The 16829-nt window shown below is 43.1% G+C and overlaps 3 protein-coding genes across 3 annotated transcripts; all 3 read right to left on the bottom strand.

Annotated features, from left to right (window-relative positions):
- Positions 1-3516: 3516 nt before the first annotated feature.
- LOC127768379 (uncharacterized) lies at positions 3517-6145 on the bottom strand. Its single transcript, XM_052293938.1, has 2 exons — positions 5942-6145; positions 3517-4993 (listed from the first exon to the last, which is right to left on the bottom strand). Exons 1-2 carry the CDS (start codon positions 5985-5987, stop codon positions 3930-3932), a joined length of 1110 nt encoding a protein of 369 aa, XP_052149898.1. The 5' UTR covers positions 5988-6145; the 3' UTR covers positions 3517-3929.
- Positions 6146-9586: 3441 nt separating this feature from the next.
- On the bottom strand, positions 9587-11387 carry LOC127767615 (presenilin-like protein At2g29900). Its single transcript, XM_052293005.1, has one exon. It carries the CDS (start codon positions 11248-11250, stop codon positions 9871-9873), a length of 1380 nt encoding a protein of 459 aa, XP_052148965.1. The 5' UTR covers positions 11251-11387; the 3' UTR covers positions 9587-9870.
- A 226-nt stretch (positions 11388-11613) lies between these two features.
- Positions 11614-16231, bottom strand: LOC127767614 (pentatricopeptide repeat-containing protein At5g55840). The gene is made up of 2 exons (XM_052293004.1): positions 15787-16231; positions 11614-14941 (listed from the first exon to the last, which is right to left on the bottom strand). Exons 1-2 carry the CDS (start codon positions 15944-15946, stop codon positions 11652-11654), a joined length of 3450 nt encoding a protein of 1149 aa, XP_052148964.1. The 5' UTR covers positions 15947-16231; the 3' UTR covers positions 11614-11651.
- Positions 16232-16829: the final 598 nt, after the last annotated feature.

The following is a 16829-nucleotide window of genomic DNA, read 5'->3' as shown; positions in this document are numbered from 1 at the left end:
GCAAGATGGATCTATTACCTGCGAAAGTGATTTCATCTCTCGAATGGATATCCTTTGTTTCTTGCATGCCAACTAAATAGTCATAAAAAAATTTAGAAAATTTTGGTAAGATATATTAATATAAAATATATCACTCCACGAACATGTAACTTAAAATTTAAATTCTACAAGTTGTAACAAAAATAACAAATATAACTGCGAATGTACGATAACTATTTTCAGTTTATTTTGTTCTTTTCGTTGCAACTTGTAGAAGTTAAATTTGCTCTGCATGTTTATGGAGTGATATATATTTCATATTAATATATGTTATTATTTTTTTAAAAAAAATTAATAACTATTTAGATGAGATGGAAGCAAAGAGAGGACGCCCCTCTCTATGGATGAAAATCCATATCCCTATTACCCGACGACATGATCGCGGAGGTCCTCCGGCGACTCCCACGGTCCCACCGCGCAGCCTCGCCGCATGCCGCCGCATCTGCACGTCGTGGCGCGCGGCCATCGACGACCGCCTCCGCGAGGACCTCCTCCCGCTCTCCCTCGCCGGTATCTTCCTCAACCTCCACGACCTCTTCTACCCCACGCAGTTCTTCTCCTGCCCCACCACCACGCGGCGGCGGCGGCGCCGTCTCCGGCAACGTCGACTACACGAGGCGCAGGTCCACCTTGCCCGACTGCCACATGCCCTCGATCAACATCACCGACCACTGCAACGGCCTCGTGCTGGTCAACAACTGCGTGACCAACCCGGCGACACGGCGGTGGGAGCGGCTGCCACGCCGCCACCCGCGCCACGTCGCGCGCACGGCCGCCGCCAGGTTCAACGCCGTCCACGAGCACCTCGTGTTCGACCCCGCCGTGTCACCGCGCGGCTACGAGGTTTTCCTGATCCCTCACGTTGCCCCTCGCGAGCGCGAGCGCAGGCGCAGGCGCAGGGACGATGAGTTTTACCCCACGAGCGATGGATCGGAATGGCCACCGTCGCCGTTTTTCTTGTCCGTCTTCTCGTCGGAGACGAGGCAGTGGGAGGGGAGGCGCTTCGTGCGGGACGGGCCGCCAGCGGGCACCGTCGCTGCCATGAGGCTGCATCACGCAAGCGAAGTAGGCACAGGTATTCACTGCCAAACTAATTTTGTCATGAGGTAATTAATTTCTAAATCCTTCACACCTAAAAACGAGATTTGGAGATTTTTTTTTTAAGAAGAAAGATTTTGGAGAAGAGTCGTCCTCCAAACATTTTTTTTTGAGAAGAAAGATTTAGAGGGACAGATGCCCTTTCAAACTATTTTTAAGAAGAAATTTTGAGCGTGTTGGGTATTGAACGCGAGAAACCAAACATCCCTTACCACTGTACTATCAAGCGCATCTCTAATCCTTCACTCCTTAAGCATTATTTTCACCTTTTTATTCATTATATTTATGGCAATTGATGTTGGTTGTTTGCTCTTATGATCTAGTAATTAATTACTAATTTTTGTTCTTGGTATATGTTATTTTTTTCTCCCAGAATATCATTGTCAAGTGAAGTACCAAGTCATCGGACCGCCGTTAAGTTTTGATGTGTGCAGATACAAAGAATTTCATTTAGGACGATCAGAGAAGGGTGTGTATTTTGCACTTTTGAGTTCAAATCAACTTTTGAAGAATCGTGTGGCCAGATAGGTTGGGTATTAAAGCTTGACAACAACCTTAAGCCCATTTTGCCACATTTCAAAGATGGCAAAATTAAGTGATGATGGACCATGACCTTACAAGATATTGATTATTGCGAGGATCCTAATGAAGACGACGATGCACAAAGTCAAACAGTACAAGCAGCATATTATGATTGGGACTTTGACAATGGTGCTAAGTCTATCGATATTCAAGATAATAGTGTTCAAGGGTGTCATAGAGGTTTTGGCTTCCTTGCATTCCATCCTTTCAAAGAGGTGGTTTTCCTACATTATAGCTTGGAGAGAGAACTAGCCTATAATTTGAACAGCTTCAAGGTTCAAGACTTGGGTAACTTATGCCCGAAAGATTATGGATTTGACACTGAACCATATGTAGAATCTTCTTTTCCATACCATGCTGGATGGAGGTGTTTCCTGAGGAACAAATTTGATATTTAGGATCTTTTTTAGTTGTAATCTGTTCCTAGAACAGAACATAGCCTACTCAAATTGAATTGCACACCAAAGTGCTCATTGTATTGTGCTAATGAAATGTATTGACTGACCATGTCCCTGGAAATGTAATTGCACTTTAGTATGACTTGCCTATTATGGAGTCACCTGCAAATCTGTATATAGCCCATTATTCATCTAGTATTCAATTTTGCGGGCAAGCATAATAAAACAATAATTTTGGAACCACAGTGAGTGCAGCTTCATATTTTTCAAGACATTGCTTCTAGTTTTGGTTTTCAATCAGAGAATGCAGCTTATATAGGCTATTTGGTCAACTTCATCCATAATAAGAATATCACATTCTTTCATAGTTTCATGGCATCCGGTATTCCTGAAGAGCATTAGTAAGCACAAGGAAAATACGACATACCCTGTGATCTAAAACACAGCAATCAGCATAACAGGTAAGTTAAGATATTGATGGGTATTTGCAGATCAAAAGATGGCTGTACCAACAAGAAAGACTTCATGCATTACCTTTTGGTAGCTTAACCGGAAAATTTGTAAGATCCCATAACTTGTCATGTTTCATTTTAATACTTCTCTGAAGATAAGTAATGAAGAACAAATTAAGTTAAAAAGGGTTTTGCTCCAGAGTCCAGACATCCAGTTCCTATGCCTTAGAAGCTACAGATAGAACTCCTAAAAATCAGGTCATTTTAAAGAGTGAGAAAAAGTATAACTGTGCCTAAAATTTCTCAACATCCTCAGTATGAGGGACAAATATGAAGTCAAGTTCCAGGGCTCAACTACATCTAGGTACATTCACTTCTGAAATCAACCGACAAGTTAAGCCAAAGCGAGCCAAGCTCCTTCAAACACAAATGCTATTGTGATTTATGCCCCAGCTTGAACTTTTGAAGCACGTCAGAAAATATCACAATGAGAGTAAAATGAAATAAAATTAATCACTCAAATAATGCTGTCCACTTGAAGTAACCAAGGAATTCAAATCGTGAGATTGTCAAAATTGTAACCCAAATAAACTTCTAAGCCATGAAGTGAAGATAAGATCACAAAACTTTGTACTCAGTTACCTGGAAAAATATAAAAATCAAACAAATACTTGTCGATGCTTTTCTTAAACCGATATAACTTTTGAACTCAATAAAATGCTCTGAGTCAGATCAAGGCATCCGCATGACACACAAAATGAAGTCATTTGTTACGTAAGGTTTTATCAACCTCAATACATGCATAAAAATTATGTTGTTTGGCTTGAGCCCCTGAGAAAATATTGGTTTGAAATGCAAACAATTCATGCAAACATACTGAAACATATTCCATATACCATGACATTTAAGTATTGAAGAAGTAAAACTGCAGAATATATTGCGTCAAAAAAAAACTGCAGAATATACTGCGTACTTAACAAAGATAAATACAGGCATGAACTGAACTAGAGTGGAATCCATACAAGGTGAACCAAAATATAGCTAAAAATAAGCAATGGGCTGAACCAGTTTGGGAACAATAGCAACTGCTACAGAAGCATGTGGCAAAAAATAAAAGTTAACTACAACAACCTGAATAGGACAGCTCTCCCATTGGGAACAACTAAAACTTGAATCACATCCCACACTGCAAACAGAAGCACGTCAGTATACCGAAACAGGGCATCAGATTCTAAAAACTAGTTTTGCAAAGTCAATGTAAAGAGAGCATTGGTGGTATCATATTCTTGATTCTTCAACTATCTATTAGTAACCAAAATGTTGTTGCTGCCCCTTGACTGGTGCAGAAACTGTACACATTTCAGACAACACCCATCATTCGCTCACTCTGAATGCTGCTTGCAACCCACCATGGGTTCAGTTCAGACTCTGTCCTTGTACTGCTGCAGTCCCTGTTACTGAGAGCTGGAAGGTTGAGTTCATGCAACTCATTTTGCATTTCAAGCAGCTGTTTTCTTGATGGAGTCACAGAAGTTTTGGGAAATGTTGCAACCTTTTTATGAGCAGGAACACTGTGGGACTTCATGTGGCCTCCCAATGCAGATCCAGATGCCAAGACCTTGCCGCAGAGCCTGCACTCATGGATAGCTGTTGCCTTCAACACATTTGAAAGACTGCCAAACTTGATCTCCTCATAAGAACTTGAATTTTCTGGCTTTATCAGCTCAGTATCACCAGTTACACCAAGACGATAAGAACTCGGCTCCATCTCAGTCTTCTGCGGACCGCATTCCAAGCTTCCATCCATCTGAGGATCTTCATCCAGAGAATCTGAGCCCTTGTAAGCATCTTTTGAAAGCATCACAAGAATGCAGGCAGCATCCTCCACCTCTGTCCCATGTGTCACCACCACTACCGGGGCAGGGAAAACGTCCATGCGGATCCTCTTCGACCTCGCTCTCTTACAGTGAGCATAAGATACAGCAGCAAAACCATGGTCACCATCATCAACACCGCAGAAATTAGCAGAAGAAGTCTTTCTCGATGCCCTCTGCTCCACCATCACCATCTTCCTCCCATGGTGGCCATGCGCCTTCATGTGCATCGACAGCGCGTCGCAGGAGTGGAAAGCCTTGAAGCACAGCTGGCATTCGGTCTTGGGGGCCAGCGTCCATGGCTCGTCGTCGCTGGAGGCGTGATCCGGCTGGCTCTGCGGCGTCACCGGCCTCTGGCGGCGCCGCTCCCGGAAATCGTACCTGCTGCCGGAGGCACCAGTGATCGGTGGAGCCTTTCTCGGGCTCGGCGGCGGCTTCTTCTTCCTGCGCCTGGTGCTGTGGAGGTTCATGTGGCCTCCAAGTGAACAATATGAAGGGAAGCTCTTGTTGCAGAGCTTGCACCAGCGCTGCTTTTCTGCTTGTGCCATGCCTGAACGGTGACAAGAATTGAGGTAAGAACGGGCACAACAAGATGATCAGAGCACGCATGCAAGACACGATTGAAGTGTTGTTACACATGGACAGCTAAATCCTGCTCCTTTACAGCATTTTCGGAGAAACTAAGATGCATCTGAGCAGTTTTTAGTGCCAAAAAAAGATCTTATTTTTTAGTGGCGGAAAATTAATTTGGGAAAACCCTTTCGTTTTGAAACTCGATTCCCTTTCCCAAAAAAAAAACTCTTTTCCACCTTACTCTGCGAAATTTATTGAATTGCATAAAAAATATGTATTTTTATCTCCCCGTTGTCGAGATTGTTACATCAAAATGCTCAAGTACGGAAAAAAATCAAGGAATGGAGGGAGCAGAGCTAAAATCAGAGAGAAAGTAAGAGCGGCCACAAAAAGATGATCGGAGCACGAAACGATTGAAATAGTACACAAGGATAGCTAAATAGTGCTTCTTTGCAGTATTTTCCGATAAAACAGGACGCATCTGAGCAGTCTCTTAGAGCCGAAAAAACACCTTTTTTAGTAGTGGAAAATGTATAAAACTTGTCCTTTTGAAACTCGATTCGATCTTAGTCTGCGTTTGTTGAAATTTTGCGAAAAAAGCTTCAAACTTGTTGCCCCCATTGCCGAGATTGTTCGATCAAAATGCTCAAGAACGGCAATAAAACCAAGGAATGGAGGGAGCGGAGCTCAAATCATTGGACACACAACCGAATCACTCAAGAAACCCACTAACAAAAACCCATACGTCATCCAAGAACAGGGCTAGGGTTCAACTCGATTGTTAGCAAAAAAAAGCTTTCATCTTTGCCACGAAGCGAGCAAATCAAGAACCCCCCAAATCAGTGCACAACTGCAAAAAAGAAAAAAAAAGAAAAGAAAAAGATAGAGAGAGGCTAGGCAAAGAAACTAAAACTAGAAAACCCACCTCCAACTCCAATCTCCTCGAGTGGGATGCCTCGACGGGGAGCCATGAAGAGAGAGAGAGAGAGAGAGTGAGTGAGTCTTGGAGGAGTGGCTCCGTTCGCTGGATGGTGTGGTGTGCACTGCGGTGAGCAGGTGAGGGAGAGCCGGAGAGGGAGTGAGGAGAGTGGAGAGAGAGGAGGAGGAGGAGGCTTGGGTTGGAGGCAAAAACTGGGGGGATATGGGGGAAAATTTTCTAGTGCGCGGCTGCGCGCCCGTTGCGATTGGAGGAGGATATTTGGAGGCTTTGGAGGGCGTATAATCGGACGGCCCAGATCGGGCCAACTGCTGCCTGCAAGTGCACAGGCATGAATGAACGGCACCGTCGCGTCTTGCGCTTTTTGGAAGGATGTTTTTTGATGGGAACTTTTGCTGCAAATGCTTTTTTTTGTTGGGAGATTTTTTGTCTAGGGCTCTAGGCCCACTCTTCTCGTTTTCATCGCCGAATTATCGCCGTGGATTATTTGGTCCATATGTCTTTAAAAATATCTTTTTTTAATAAAAAACTTTGTTATGTTATGTTGTTTAGATCGCTTTTTCAAGTTATGTATTCGATTTATTTCTCAAAAATTTACTTTTTCTTTATCAATTAGATAATCTGCGGCAGTGAAATATTTGAAGACGTTGACTTTTTAAAACATGTTTGACCGTTCATCTTATTCGAAAACTTTTGTGAAATATATAAAACTATATGTATACATAAAAGTATATTTAACAATGAATCCAACGATAGGAAAAGAATTAATAATTACTTAATTTTTTTAATAAGACAAACGGTGAAACATGTTTAAAAAAAATCGACAACGTCAAATATTTAAGGATGGAGGAAGTATCTTTCAACCACCGTTTTAGCCAATTTTGCATTTAGTAGAACTATTGTTAACAGTGAAATTTGGTAAGCCCGGAGTAGTCATTGGCAGTCAGCATCGGCTTCGAAGTCCTGAGATTAGCCAATGAGAGTTGTCAAGTCGGATTCTTGCTATATTCGGTTAAGGAAATCGATCACCAAAAGGAAGCTTATCCAGCAGAGACTGAGTTCAAAGAGAATGCGGCATGGCAAGTTATCTATTAATTAGGAATAGTTTGTTTTATCTTTAGGAAAGTTTCTTTCTTGTCTGACAAGGACTTGTATCAACCCATGGGTATAAATATGTATACCCGGGGTCTATGTAATCTATCTTCACAATCAATACAATTCGGCGCATCGCGACCTTTTACCTTTTCTACTTTATTTCATCATCCGGCGGAACTTAGCACCTAACGCAGGGCTGCATCGGTGTTCGATCTCTGGCTAAGGGGTAAGTCCAATGTTTCGCCGGCCCGGGCAATTGTATCGTTTACGTCGGCGTCGTTCAAAGCTGCATCAGTACATTCGACCTCTTGGATTGCTCTGGTTTTGATGATATATTTGCCTACCTATTTATCATATGTCTTTGTTAATCTAGTCTTAGCATATCAATTTATCTCTATCGGCTGCTTCTCGTTTTAGAGTTTCTGCCGGTATCGGCTAAATCACGTTGCTAGATTAGATTAGCTTAGACATCTACCACCCTGAAAACTCAGTCAACGACTTGATTGTCTAGATATTATGTTTCTTTTCATACTTAGTGTTGCATCAGTTAAGTTTGATCTACTAAGTCGTGCTTAGAACCATAATCTCTAGCATGCTTCTTGATTGCCAATAAGGGTTTCATCGGGATTTCAGCCGGTGAGTTATCTGGACGTTGCATCGGCTCATAAGGATTACATATACATATAAGTTCGATTTAGCCGATGACAACAAAAGTTTCACTGTTTAATCTAATCTTGTGGATTTCATGACATCGGACCTCCAGCCGATGTATGCTTTTAACCTTCGGATCGATGCTTATTTATCATATCATTATTTGCCGATTGGTTTATACTGGATTATATTGTTATTTTATTACATCATCATCAGCCGATTGCCTTTATATCATTATCTACATTGGACATATAGCCGATTGCTTAAGCCCTATCGCTATCGGCTGGTATCAGCATCGGCTATTATCGGCTATCGGCTGGAACTACTCCATCGGCTTGTCAGCCGATCGGCTGTTTTGTCTATTATTTGCATATCTTGTCAGTTGCATGATCAAACTGACTAGCACGCCCGCATCTTACCAACCTTTGGACCTGCACTAGAGCTAAACAGATCTTTCAGGCCGATGTGTTCGATTTTTTTCATCAACAACTATAAAATAACACACCTAGTGTTCCTGTATAGCGCCCAATACTGGGAGTAACAAATTTACTTGTGTATTTGAGTACCAATTACCAAATATATTTATTGGTAAAATTGTCAATATTGTCACAAGACAATCAAATTTTGTGTAATTTGCTAATAGACATAAAAAAACGTGTTATAGCTGAAAGACATTCTAGAAAACTGGTAATTTGCTATAGGACACTTTGGACTCAGTTGAAAAGATAAATTTTTAAGAAAGACGAGAATGTGCCCATTGAGTGCTCTACCTCAGGCCATCGACATCATACGCTCTAATGCCCTTAGGGCCACATCCTTCAAACATGGCATTAGAGTAAAAATTTAAAAATTATGTAACTCTAAATTTACTATCACCCCAAATACATCAATAGCATACATCATATTACATCTTCACTTCTGTCTAAGCTCAAAAGCTTTTAATCCTAGGGGCATTTTTGTCTTTTTGAAGAATTTCTCTCTCCAATTAAGTCGAAAGTGTTTTTTAGCAAATTACTAGTTTTTAAAGTGTCTTTCAGCCGTGACACATTTTTATGATGCCTACCAGCAATTTACACAACTTTTAAGTGTACTGTAGCAAATTTTGCTGTAAAATTTATCTCATCCCATCTGAGAAAAAGAAAGAAAGAAATGGGCCATGCTCCTGGCTAGGCTTTATGAGGATGCACTTGCCAATAAGCTCTTGGTATTATCTGAGGCATCGAGAAGATATGACATATGAAGTGATTAAAGATCTATCTATGCCATGACAACAGTTCCCTTCCTATCAAAAATTGTAATCAGAGAAGAATGCACAGCTCATTAATTCCAAATAGGATATATGAAATTTTTTCGTAACCATCTAGTTGACATGCAATAGACGGGTGGACGTCCACTCGAGCTATTAGAATCCTCTCCCCTACTCTCTATCATCCACAGAATACTGTGAAAAAGGACAATGTCCAGATTTTCATTGACATACTTCATAAAAGAAATTGTGAACTATCTTCTTGTGCTACAGTTAAGTATGGAAGACCATGAAGCTTTCCTCCATTCCTACCAACATCAAAGACCGGAGACAATTACAAAATAACCAAACAATATAGACACTCTCACTAAAGAAAACTAGAAATGAAACTTAATCCAAAATTTTTAACTGAACATCAAAACTGAAAGAGTGAAAGATGGAAAAATAAAGAGAATAAAATGAGATAAATTACCCATGAAAGTATAGTGATCAAGGTGAAAGAAAAATATTCAGTGTATGCTAGGCATTGTCTGGGGTTATCCAATGTAATGCTGAACTGGGTAGCAATTGAGAAAACTGAGGGAGGGCAAATTATGGTAGTGTTGGCGTGTACTTCTGAAAAAATGGCTCAATTGCAGATGAATTACAGATTACCATGTTCCTGATCAAGAATCTAAATCATGCAGGATCTTTTGCGTTATGGAGTATTTACACGATCTTATCAGGATGGCAGACTACAATAACACATTACATAAGCAACAATATTTGTATTTAACATTGACAGGTAAACAGTTTGATACTCATAGCTTACGTTTCAGTGGACAACCAGGTAAAAATTGCAGTAATATCAAAGACTGAAACCAAGCTGAAAACGTCTGAATTGTTGGGTTACAGCAATATTTGAATATCTGATTTTCAATGAATGCTAAAACATCACAAGATTAGTAGAGCACTGCATGACAAAAGTCTCGAGCAATGTTCTTGTGAGCACATAAAACACAACACCAAGGGCGATCGAGACCGGGAGGGCCGGCAATGCCTTACGGTAGAATGCTAGTAGCAGCAGGGTGATACCGAGCCCAGCAATGATGGCAAGATAACATGCATACACTGTCATGTAGTCATACATTGCTGCCCTCCCGACGAGAACGCTGTAGAATATGAAGTCCCCCAATCCAAGCTTGATAGCTCCAGATGAACTCAACCCTATGCCATCTTCGTCATCCTCCTCATCCCTGGTTCTCTCTGGTCGCGGCTGGATCAATGGTACTCTCATTTCAGGAACAGACACACTAATCTCCGGCGATGCTGGCAACACCTCAACTTGTGCACTAGCAGAATCAGAGCTCAAATTCGGCATCGATGTTCCAAGCCTCAAGTTTCTTGCATCACCAGCCAAGCCAACCCGTTCATCGGATCGGATTGCGGAAACCCCCAAATTGCCAGCTGAACTGGCACCAAGATTTGTCCCCAACACCTCACCAAGCACCTCAACTGTGGAATTGGCATCCAACTCTGCACCAGATTGCGTCCTCTCCCTCCACAGCCGCCAATTGTGGCCATGGCGGGGATCCACCGGCCTTGCCTCGTAGACCAACGCCGGGATCTCCTCGTTCCTCTCTATGGCCAACTCAAGGAGCAGTCTGAGAGGGCCACCGGGCAGCAGCACGGCGGCGAGGTCGTAGACCGCCATGGCGACGAGCAGCGCCCAGGTGGTCCACTCCGGGAGCAGCGTGAACCAGAAGGCGGTGAGGACGGCGATGGCGACGAGCGCGGCCTGGTGGAGCGCGATGGGGACGGAGGCCGGGGAGAGCGCGGCGAGCGCCAGCGCGGCGGCGGCGTTGGGGAGGAGCAGCGCGAAGGAGGCGGCGTCGAGCGGAAGGCGGAGGCGGGAGAGGAGGAGGAGGGCGACGTGGCCGCCGAGGAGGAGGAGGACGGAGAGCGAGGAGAAGCCGAGGTAGGCGCGGAGGCAGGGCGTGCAGCGGAGGTAGAAGAGGAACGCGAGGAGGAAGGTGGCGGCCGTGACGGCTACGACGAAGGTCACGGCGGTGATGAGGGCGGTGGTGATGTCGTCTCCTCCTCCGCCTGGGCCGGCGGCGGCGGAGAAGGCGGCGGTGAAGGGGGAAGGGGAGGAGGGGGAGGAGAGGAGGGAGACGAGGAGGACGACGAGGAGCATGCAGGTGGAGACGGGGGTGACGATGCGGGTGATGTCCTCCCCGAGGGAATCGAGCACGGTGGTGGTGGCGGCGGCGGAGGAGGAGGAGGAGGCCTCGCCGGGGACGGTGGCCGCGGCGGCGTCGGCCATGTGTGTTCTGTTGGTGGATGCGAGGGGAGGAGATGGGGATCGGTTTGGGGCTACTTTGCTCTTGTCAGTCTCACTTGACTTGGTTTACCGTCTCTGAATTTACCAAGGGAAACTTGAGCCATTCATCTCAGCCGTTGATTCTGTCTTATGGTCTGGATCACCTCTACCTCCAAGTTCAGTTTTTTTTCCCTCAAAAAAAAAAGTTCAGTTTTTCATCTCAGCCATTGATTCTAAAAAGTTTAGTTACAGAATCCAGAAAATAAACTACTACCTCCGTTTCAGGTTATAAGATGTTTTGAATTTGATCAAAGTTAAACTTCTTTAAGTTTGACTAAGTTTGTAGAAAAAAATAATACTACGTAACAGTTTCAATCAAAGACAAATTTATTATGAAAATATATTCAATTAGCAGCTTCATGATCTACCGGCAATAGCTCAACTTCATTCTTGAAAGATATTCCTTTTCTGCAATTCCTTATTGTGTTTAACCTTTTTATTGCATTTTCCATCCTCCATTCAAGACTTTCAGGATGCTTATATGAAGGAACAATGCCCCTATCTTCTATATCCTTCAGAAGTTTCTCCCCATCCTGCATTGTCCCTGTTGCATACATAGCTCCAGTCAGTGTGATGTACGTTGTAATGTTCGGCAGAAGTCCCTTCGATTTCATCTCTTCATAAAGATCTAATGCATCACAAATACACTTCTTGTTGCATAAACCAGTAATTAATACATTATAAGTGACAACATCAACCTTCAGCCCACATGACTCCATCAACTGCTTTAAGTGGAAAGCATCATCAATCTTGAATTCTTTACAAAGACCATGCATTAGGGTAGTAAATGTAGCAATAGTTGGCACCATGCCTGCACGCATTATGCTACTGAAAACTATGATGGCCTCTTCAACCTTTCCACATTTACAAAGGCCTCTAACAATTGAACTTTCAGCAACTTCAGATGGCACAACACCAAGAGCTTTCATGTCCTCTTTTAGCTCAAATGCTCCATCAATGTCTCCAACCCTGCATTTTGCATTGATCAATGCAATATAATGTGTATGCTTTGGTTGAAGCCCGCTTTCTACCATGTCATGTAAAATTTCATAACTCTGTTGCAACCAATTTTTTCTGATTAATCCATTTACCATGGCAACATATGTTTTACTACTGGGTGACATATGTAACCACTTCATATAGCTGAAAAGTTGTAAAGCATTAGACATCTTAGATTTCTCACTGAAAGCCTTTATGAGTATATCAAAAGCTAAATTATCAGGAAAAACTCCTTCTAAGACCATCTTCTCCAAGAATTTAACTGCAATCTCAATCAATCCGTACTCACAAAGTCCAAAGATGAGTAAGCGGTATGTCACATTATCTGGTTTGATCCCTTCTTTCACCATATCCCTGTATAGATATAAAGTTCTTGACAATTGTCCCTTCTTGATGTACCCATGCATTAGGATGTTATAGCTAGCAGAGCTTGGATATACCTCATTCTCATGCATGTTACGCATCAGTCTTTCTATTTCATTTATCTGTCCTCCCTTTAGATATCCATTCATCATTGAATTGTACGCAATACAATCTGCATACAAGCCTTCCTTGCATATAATCTCCTGGAACATGTAAGAAGCAGCCTTCACTTGACCTTCATTTACTAGGCCATTCAACAAACAGGTATATGCAATGGTATCAGGAACCAGTCCTTTCTCTAACATCATCTGCAACAAGATGAGTGCAGGCACAATCTTACCTCTTTTGCAAAACCCATCCAGAAGAATGGTGTAGGTATAAGTATCAGGTAAAATGTTCCTTGTGACCATTTTCTCACATAAATCCAGAGCTTCATCTAGGGTTCCATGTTTGCAGATCCCTACAAGTAGTGTATTCAAGGTTTTCTCATCAATTGCACAAGCTTTCTCAAGAAGATAGAACATAAACTCTTTTGCTTGTACCAAGTGGCCTCCCTGACATAATCCTCTGAGCAAACTCCCATAAGTGCAAATATCTGGAGGCCATCCATGTCTAACCATATTATCATAAACTGAAAATGCCTCAAGTACATTACCTCTCTGGCAGTAACTGTCTATTATGCAGTTAAAGGAAGCAACATCAAATGATATCTTCATCCTAGACATGTATTGTTTGAATTGCTCAGCCTCTGCAATCATTCCCTCTCTATAAAAAGAACATAGTAATGCATTATGAATGACTGAGTTGGCAACTAGACCACTTCGATAAATATCCACAAAATACTTTAGTGCTTCTTTGGCATGCCCAGCCTTGCAAAAATAAAAAACTAGAGTTGTATATAGTACATTATTAGGCAGAACTCCACTTTTTTGCATCCTTGATAAAATCTCTTTTGTCTCATGTATCATACCCATCTTGCACATACCATTGATCAATGCTGAATAAGTAATAACATCTGGATCAATTCCATCCGCAAGCATGCACTTTAAAATTTGTTTAGCCTTAGAAACCTCCCCTAGTTGACAGAAACCATCAATGAGAATAGTATACATAGTTCTATTGATGGATATGCTTCTCGATCTCAGATATTTGATAAGATCTAATGCAGGTCCCAGCTTGGAATGTTTGCAGTAACCATTCAACAACGCACTATAAGTAAGCTCACTTGGTCTCACACCAGTGATCTGCATTTCATAAAGAACTCTGCGGGCTTCATCTGTTCTCCCATTTCGGCAGTACCCATCAATCAATGCTGTGTAAGTAGCTACACTTGGTTTCAAACTTTGTCTCAGCATTTGATTGAAGATATAGATAGCAAGATTTATCTTACCTTCACCAAAAAATCCATGGATCAAAGTATTATAAGAACATTCATCAGGTGTTAAGTTAACTTCCCTCATTCTTTTTATCAAAAGGTATGCACGTGCACTCCTCTTTAGTTTACATAATTTATCTATCATGATGTTATAAGTATACAGATCTGCCTCTATGCCATTCTTCTCCATATCATCTAGAATACGCAGGGCAGACTTACACCTTCCCTTCTTAACATACCAGTTAAGTATAGTATTATAAGTAACAGCATTAGGTAAGCGACAATTCTTCATCTTTTGTAGCATACTTTCAGCCTTACTAAGTTTTCCCTGAGTGCACAAAGAATTCAGCACAATGTTGCAAGTGGTAACATCTAGAGGGAACTTCCGGTCCAGACTTTCTTTCAAAAACAACCAAACATATTCTGACTTGTTTATTCCCACGAGAGCATTAAGGATGTTATTGCACGAAAATAATGAAGCCTTAAATCCACATTCATCCATAAAGAAAATTGCTGCAGCCGCATCAAGTACTTTTCCTTCCTTCACATAAGCATTGACAAGAAGATCAACAGAAAAGAGGTTGGTGGGATCACAACGTGAAATGGTCCGCAAAAGGGAGCTAAATATGGCACTACAGGAAAAGCCTGTCAGGGCAAGGTGCCTCAACACTGACATCGCTTGTGATGGCATTTGAGCTTGGACAAGGATGTGGACAGCCATGCAATAAATATGGGTAATTCGGTCCAAACCTGATTGTTGAACGATAGAGTCCAGCATCCTCAAGGCCAGCTTTCCATGTGCCTTGTCAAGCTTCCCAGATTTGTATGCCATTTGACTCAAGGTTTCCCATCGCTGCATAGCTAGGACAGTGATGATGCTGCTCTCAACTCCATGAACTGAAAAGGAAAAACCAAATCAAGGGAACCAGAAATTGATGCCACCCTAAGAGGCAAAACTACAGTAGGCTATTCCAATTAAGCTAGTAATTGCGGCATGAGAACAGAAGTCAAGTAAAGTAAAATCTGCATAGAAGATGTGGAATAAAACAGAACAAGTCAAATCAGTCATTTATGCAATATACCTTGCTTTTCCAACAGGAGATCAGTAAAATGAGACACTGGAAAGTGTCATCACTTATACAATACAGCTCCACATACGCATTACCATTAGAAGTTTAAATTTGGCTACTAGCAAAATTTTCTACCAGCAACAAATTCTCACTTCTTTTTATGACATCTTTTCCCCTTTACTACTTCATATTCACATGTTCCACAGAAAGAAAATGCAAAAGCTACACTGATCAGACAACGTTATGTTAAGGAAGTGATGCCAATTACCAATTGTTCTGTTGACAAAAATGGAAAGCTGCATTTAGCTACACCTCAAAGGTTTTCCAGTGAAAAGGATTTATGCATTAGCACAAGACTGAAACTAAATGTTTCGTGAGCATCAACAGCAACTTTAGCATGCTTTATAAAAACTAACGGCATGAGTTTGCCAGGTTTGGTACAAAAGGAATGTGCGTCAAGAAAGTATCACGATGGCTTGACACAGAAACATAAGTCATGAGCATGACTCCAAGCAAGCATTTCAGCAAACAGCTTGAGTGCAGCAAACGAACTAGACACAGCCATAAGCAGAACAACCAAATTAGTCGCCACAGACGCAAAATGCGTCGCTCAAACACGGATTTGTTTTCGATGGAAACGAAAGCCTTCTCCGCGGATACATATATATGTACCTGAGGTGGCGGCGGGCAGCACGCCGGCGCCGATCCTGGTGTGCGCGGGCGGCCTCGCGCGGCCGGGGAGGCGGGACCAGTACGCCGGGCTGGAAACCGCGTCCCTGGACTGGACGATCCTGCGGCGGTAGGAGGAAGACGCCAGCGACGACGCCGACATGGCAGTAGGCGTCTCGCCGCCGCCCGCAGAGAGAGAGCCACCAGGTGGTCGAAGTTCCTGGCTCGCTCATCCAAATCCCACCCCCCACGCCGATAGCTTCGCCTTCCTCAACAGGCGGCGATGCGAGGAGGAGGAGGAGAGAGGCGGAGGACAATCGGGAAGGGCGGCGTGGGGGTTGGCGACGGCCGAGGGCCGACGGCGAGAGCGGAGAGCGCCGAGGCCGATGGATTTGGAGAATTGGAGAATTGGAGGGACCTGAGCTGAGCGCCACGCGTGGCTGCGAGGGCTCCCAACTGAGCCGTGGACCGTGAGCCCGTTTGTTTGCGATGATCAAGGAATTCAGGACGGGCCAAAACCGATGTGGAATGCCACGATTGTTGGCCCAGTCCCGTTTTGAGGAAGGCTAGTACAGGGTTGCTAAAAATTTCTTGGAACAAGTTTTGTTTAGGTTCCTTCTCTTGACATCGAGTTTGAATTACGTTAAGATATAACGTGTCCCTAATAATGGAGTATCCGATATCCCAAGGTAGTATTGTATTTGGTTTCGGCTAACGTGGCGAGCTAACTGTGATCAACCCGACCGAGTAAGTGTGGGACCCATATAAAGATCACCTATCAGGGCCCTATCTTTCTCCATCACGCCCTTTCTCTGCCACCGATCAACACCACCACACCCGAAAACCTCCCCCAAACCACAGATGCTCTACAGCATCATTGCTCCGACCGCCGCTCCCACCTTAGCAAGCAGCGGCCACAACAGCGATATATGCATCCAAGTCCACCTCCCTCCCATAGAAAAGTAGCAACGTGTGCGGGACCACGCCTTCAATGGCATCAGGGAGGTGCATAAGTGGGTGTGCCGCTTTATCACCCTCCACTCCCT

This window comes from Oryza glaberrima, chromosome 3 (assembly GCF_000147395.1).
Source record: "Oryza glaberrima chromosome 3, OglaRS2, whole genome shotgun sequence".
Taxonomy (NCBI): domain Eukaryota; kingdom Viridiplantae; phylum Streptophyta; class Magnoliopsida; order Poales; family Poaceae; genus Oryza; species Oryza glaberrima.
The sequence above is the reverse complement of the archived record's forward strand: the minus strand, read 5'-3'. Positions and strand labels throughout refer to the sequence as shown.

Coding starts and splice junctions, on each gene's coding strand:
- LOC127768379 (XM_052293938.1), bottom strand. CDS start 5,987: ATGGCTCCCCGTCGAGGCATCCCACTCGAGGAGATTGGAGTTGGAG. Junction 4,994..5,941: donor CGAGGAGATTGGAGTTGGAG/GTGGGTTTTCTA, acceptor GTCACCGTTCAG/GCATGGCACAAGCAGAAAAG.
- LOC127767615 (XM_052293005.1), bottom strand. CDS start 11,250: ATGGCCGACGCCGCCGCGGCCACCGTCCCCGGCGAGGCCTCCTCCTCC.
- LOC127767614 (XM_052293004.1), bottom strand. CDS start 15,946: ATGTCGGCGTCGTCGCTGGCGTCTTCCTCCTACCGCCGCAGGATCGTC. Junction 14,942..15,786: donor GCTGCCCGCCGCCACCTCAG/GTACATATATAT, acceptor TTTCCTTTTCAG/TTCATGGAGTTGAGAGCAGC.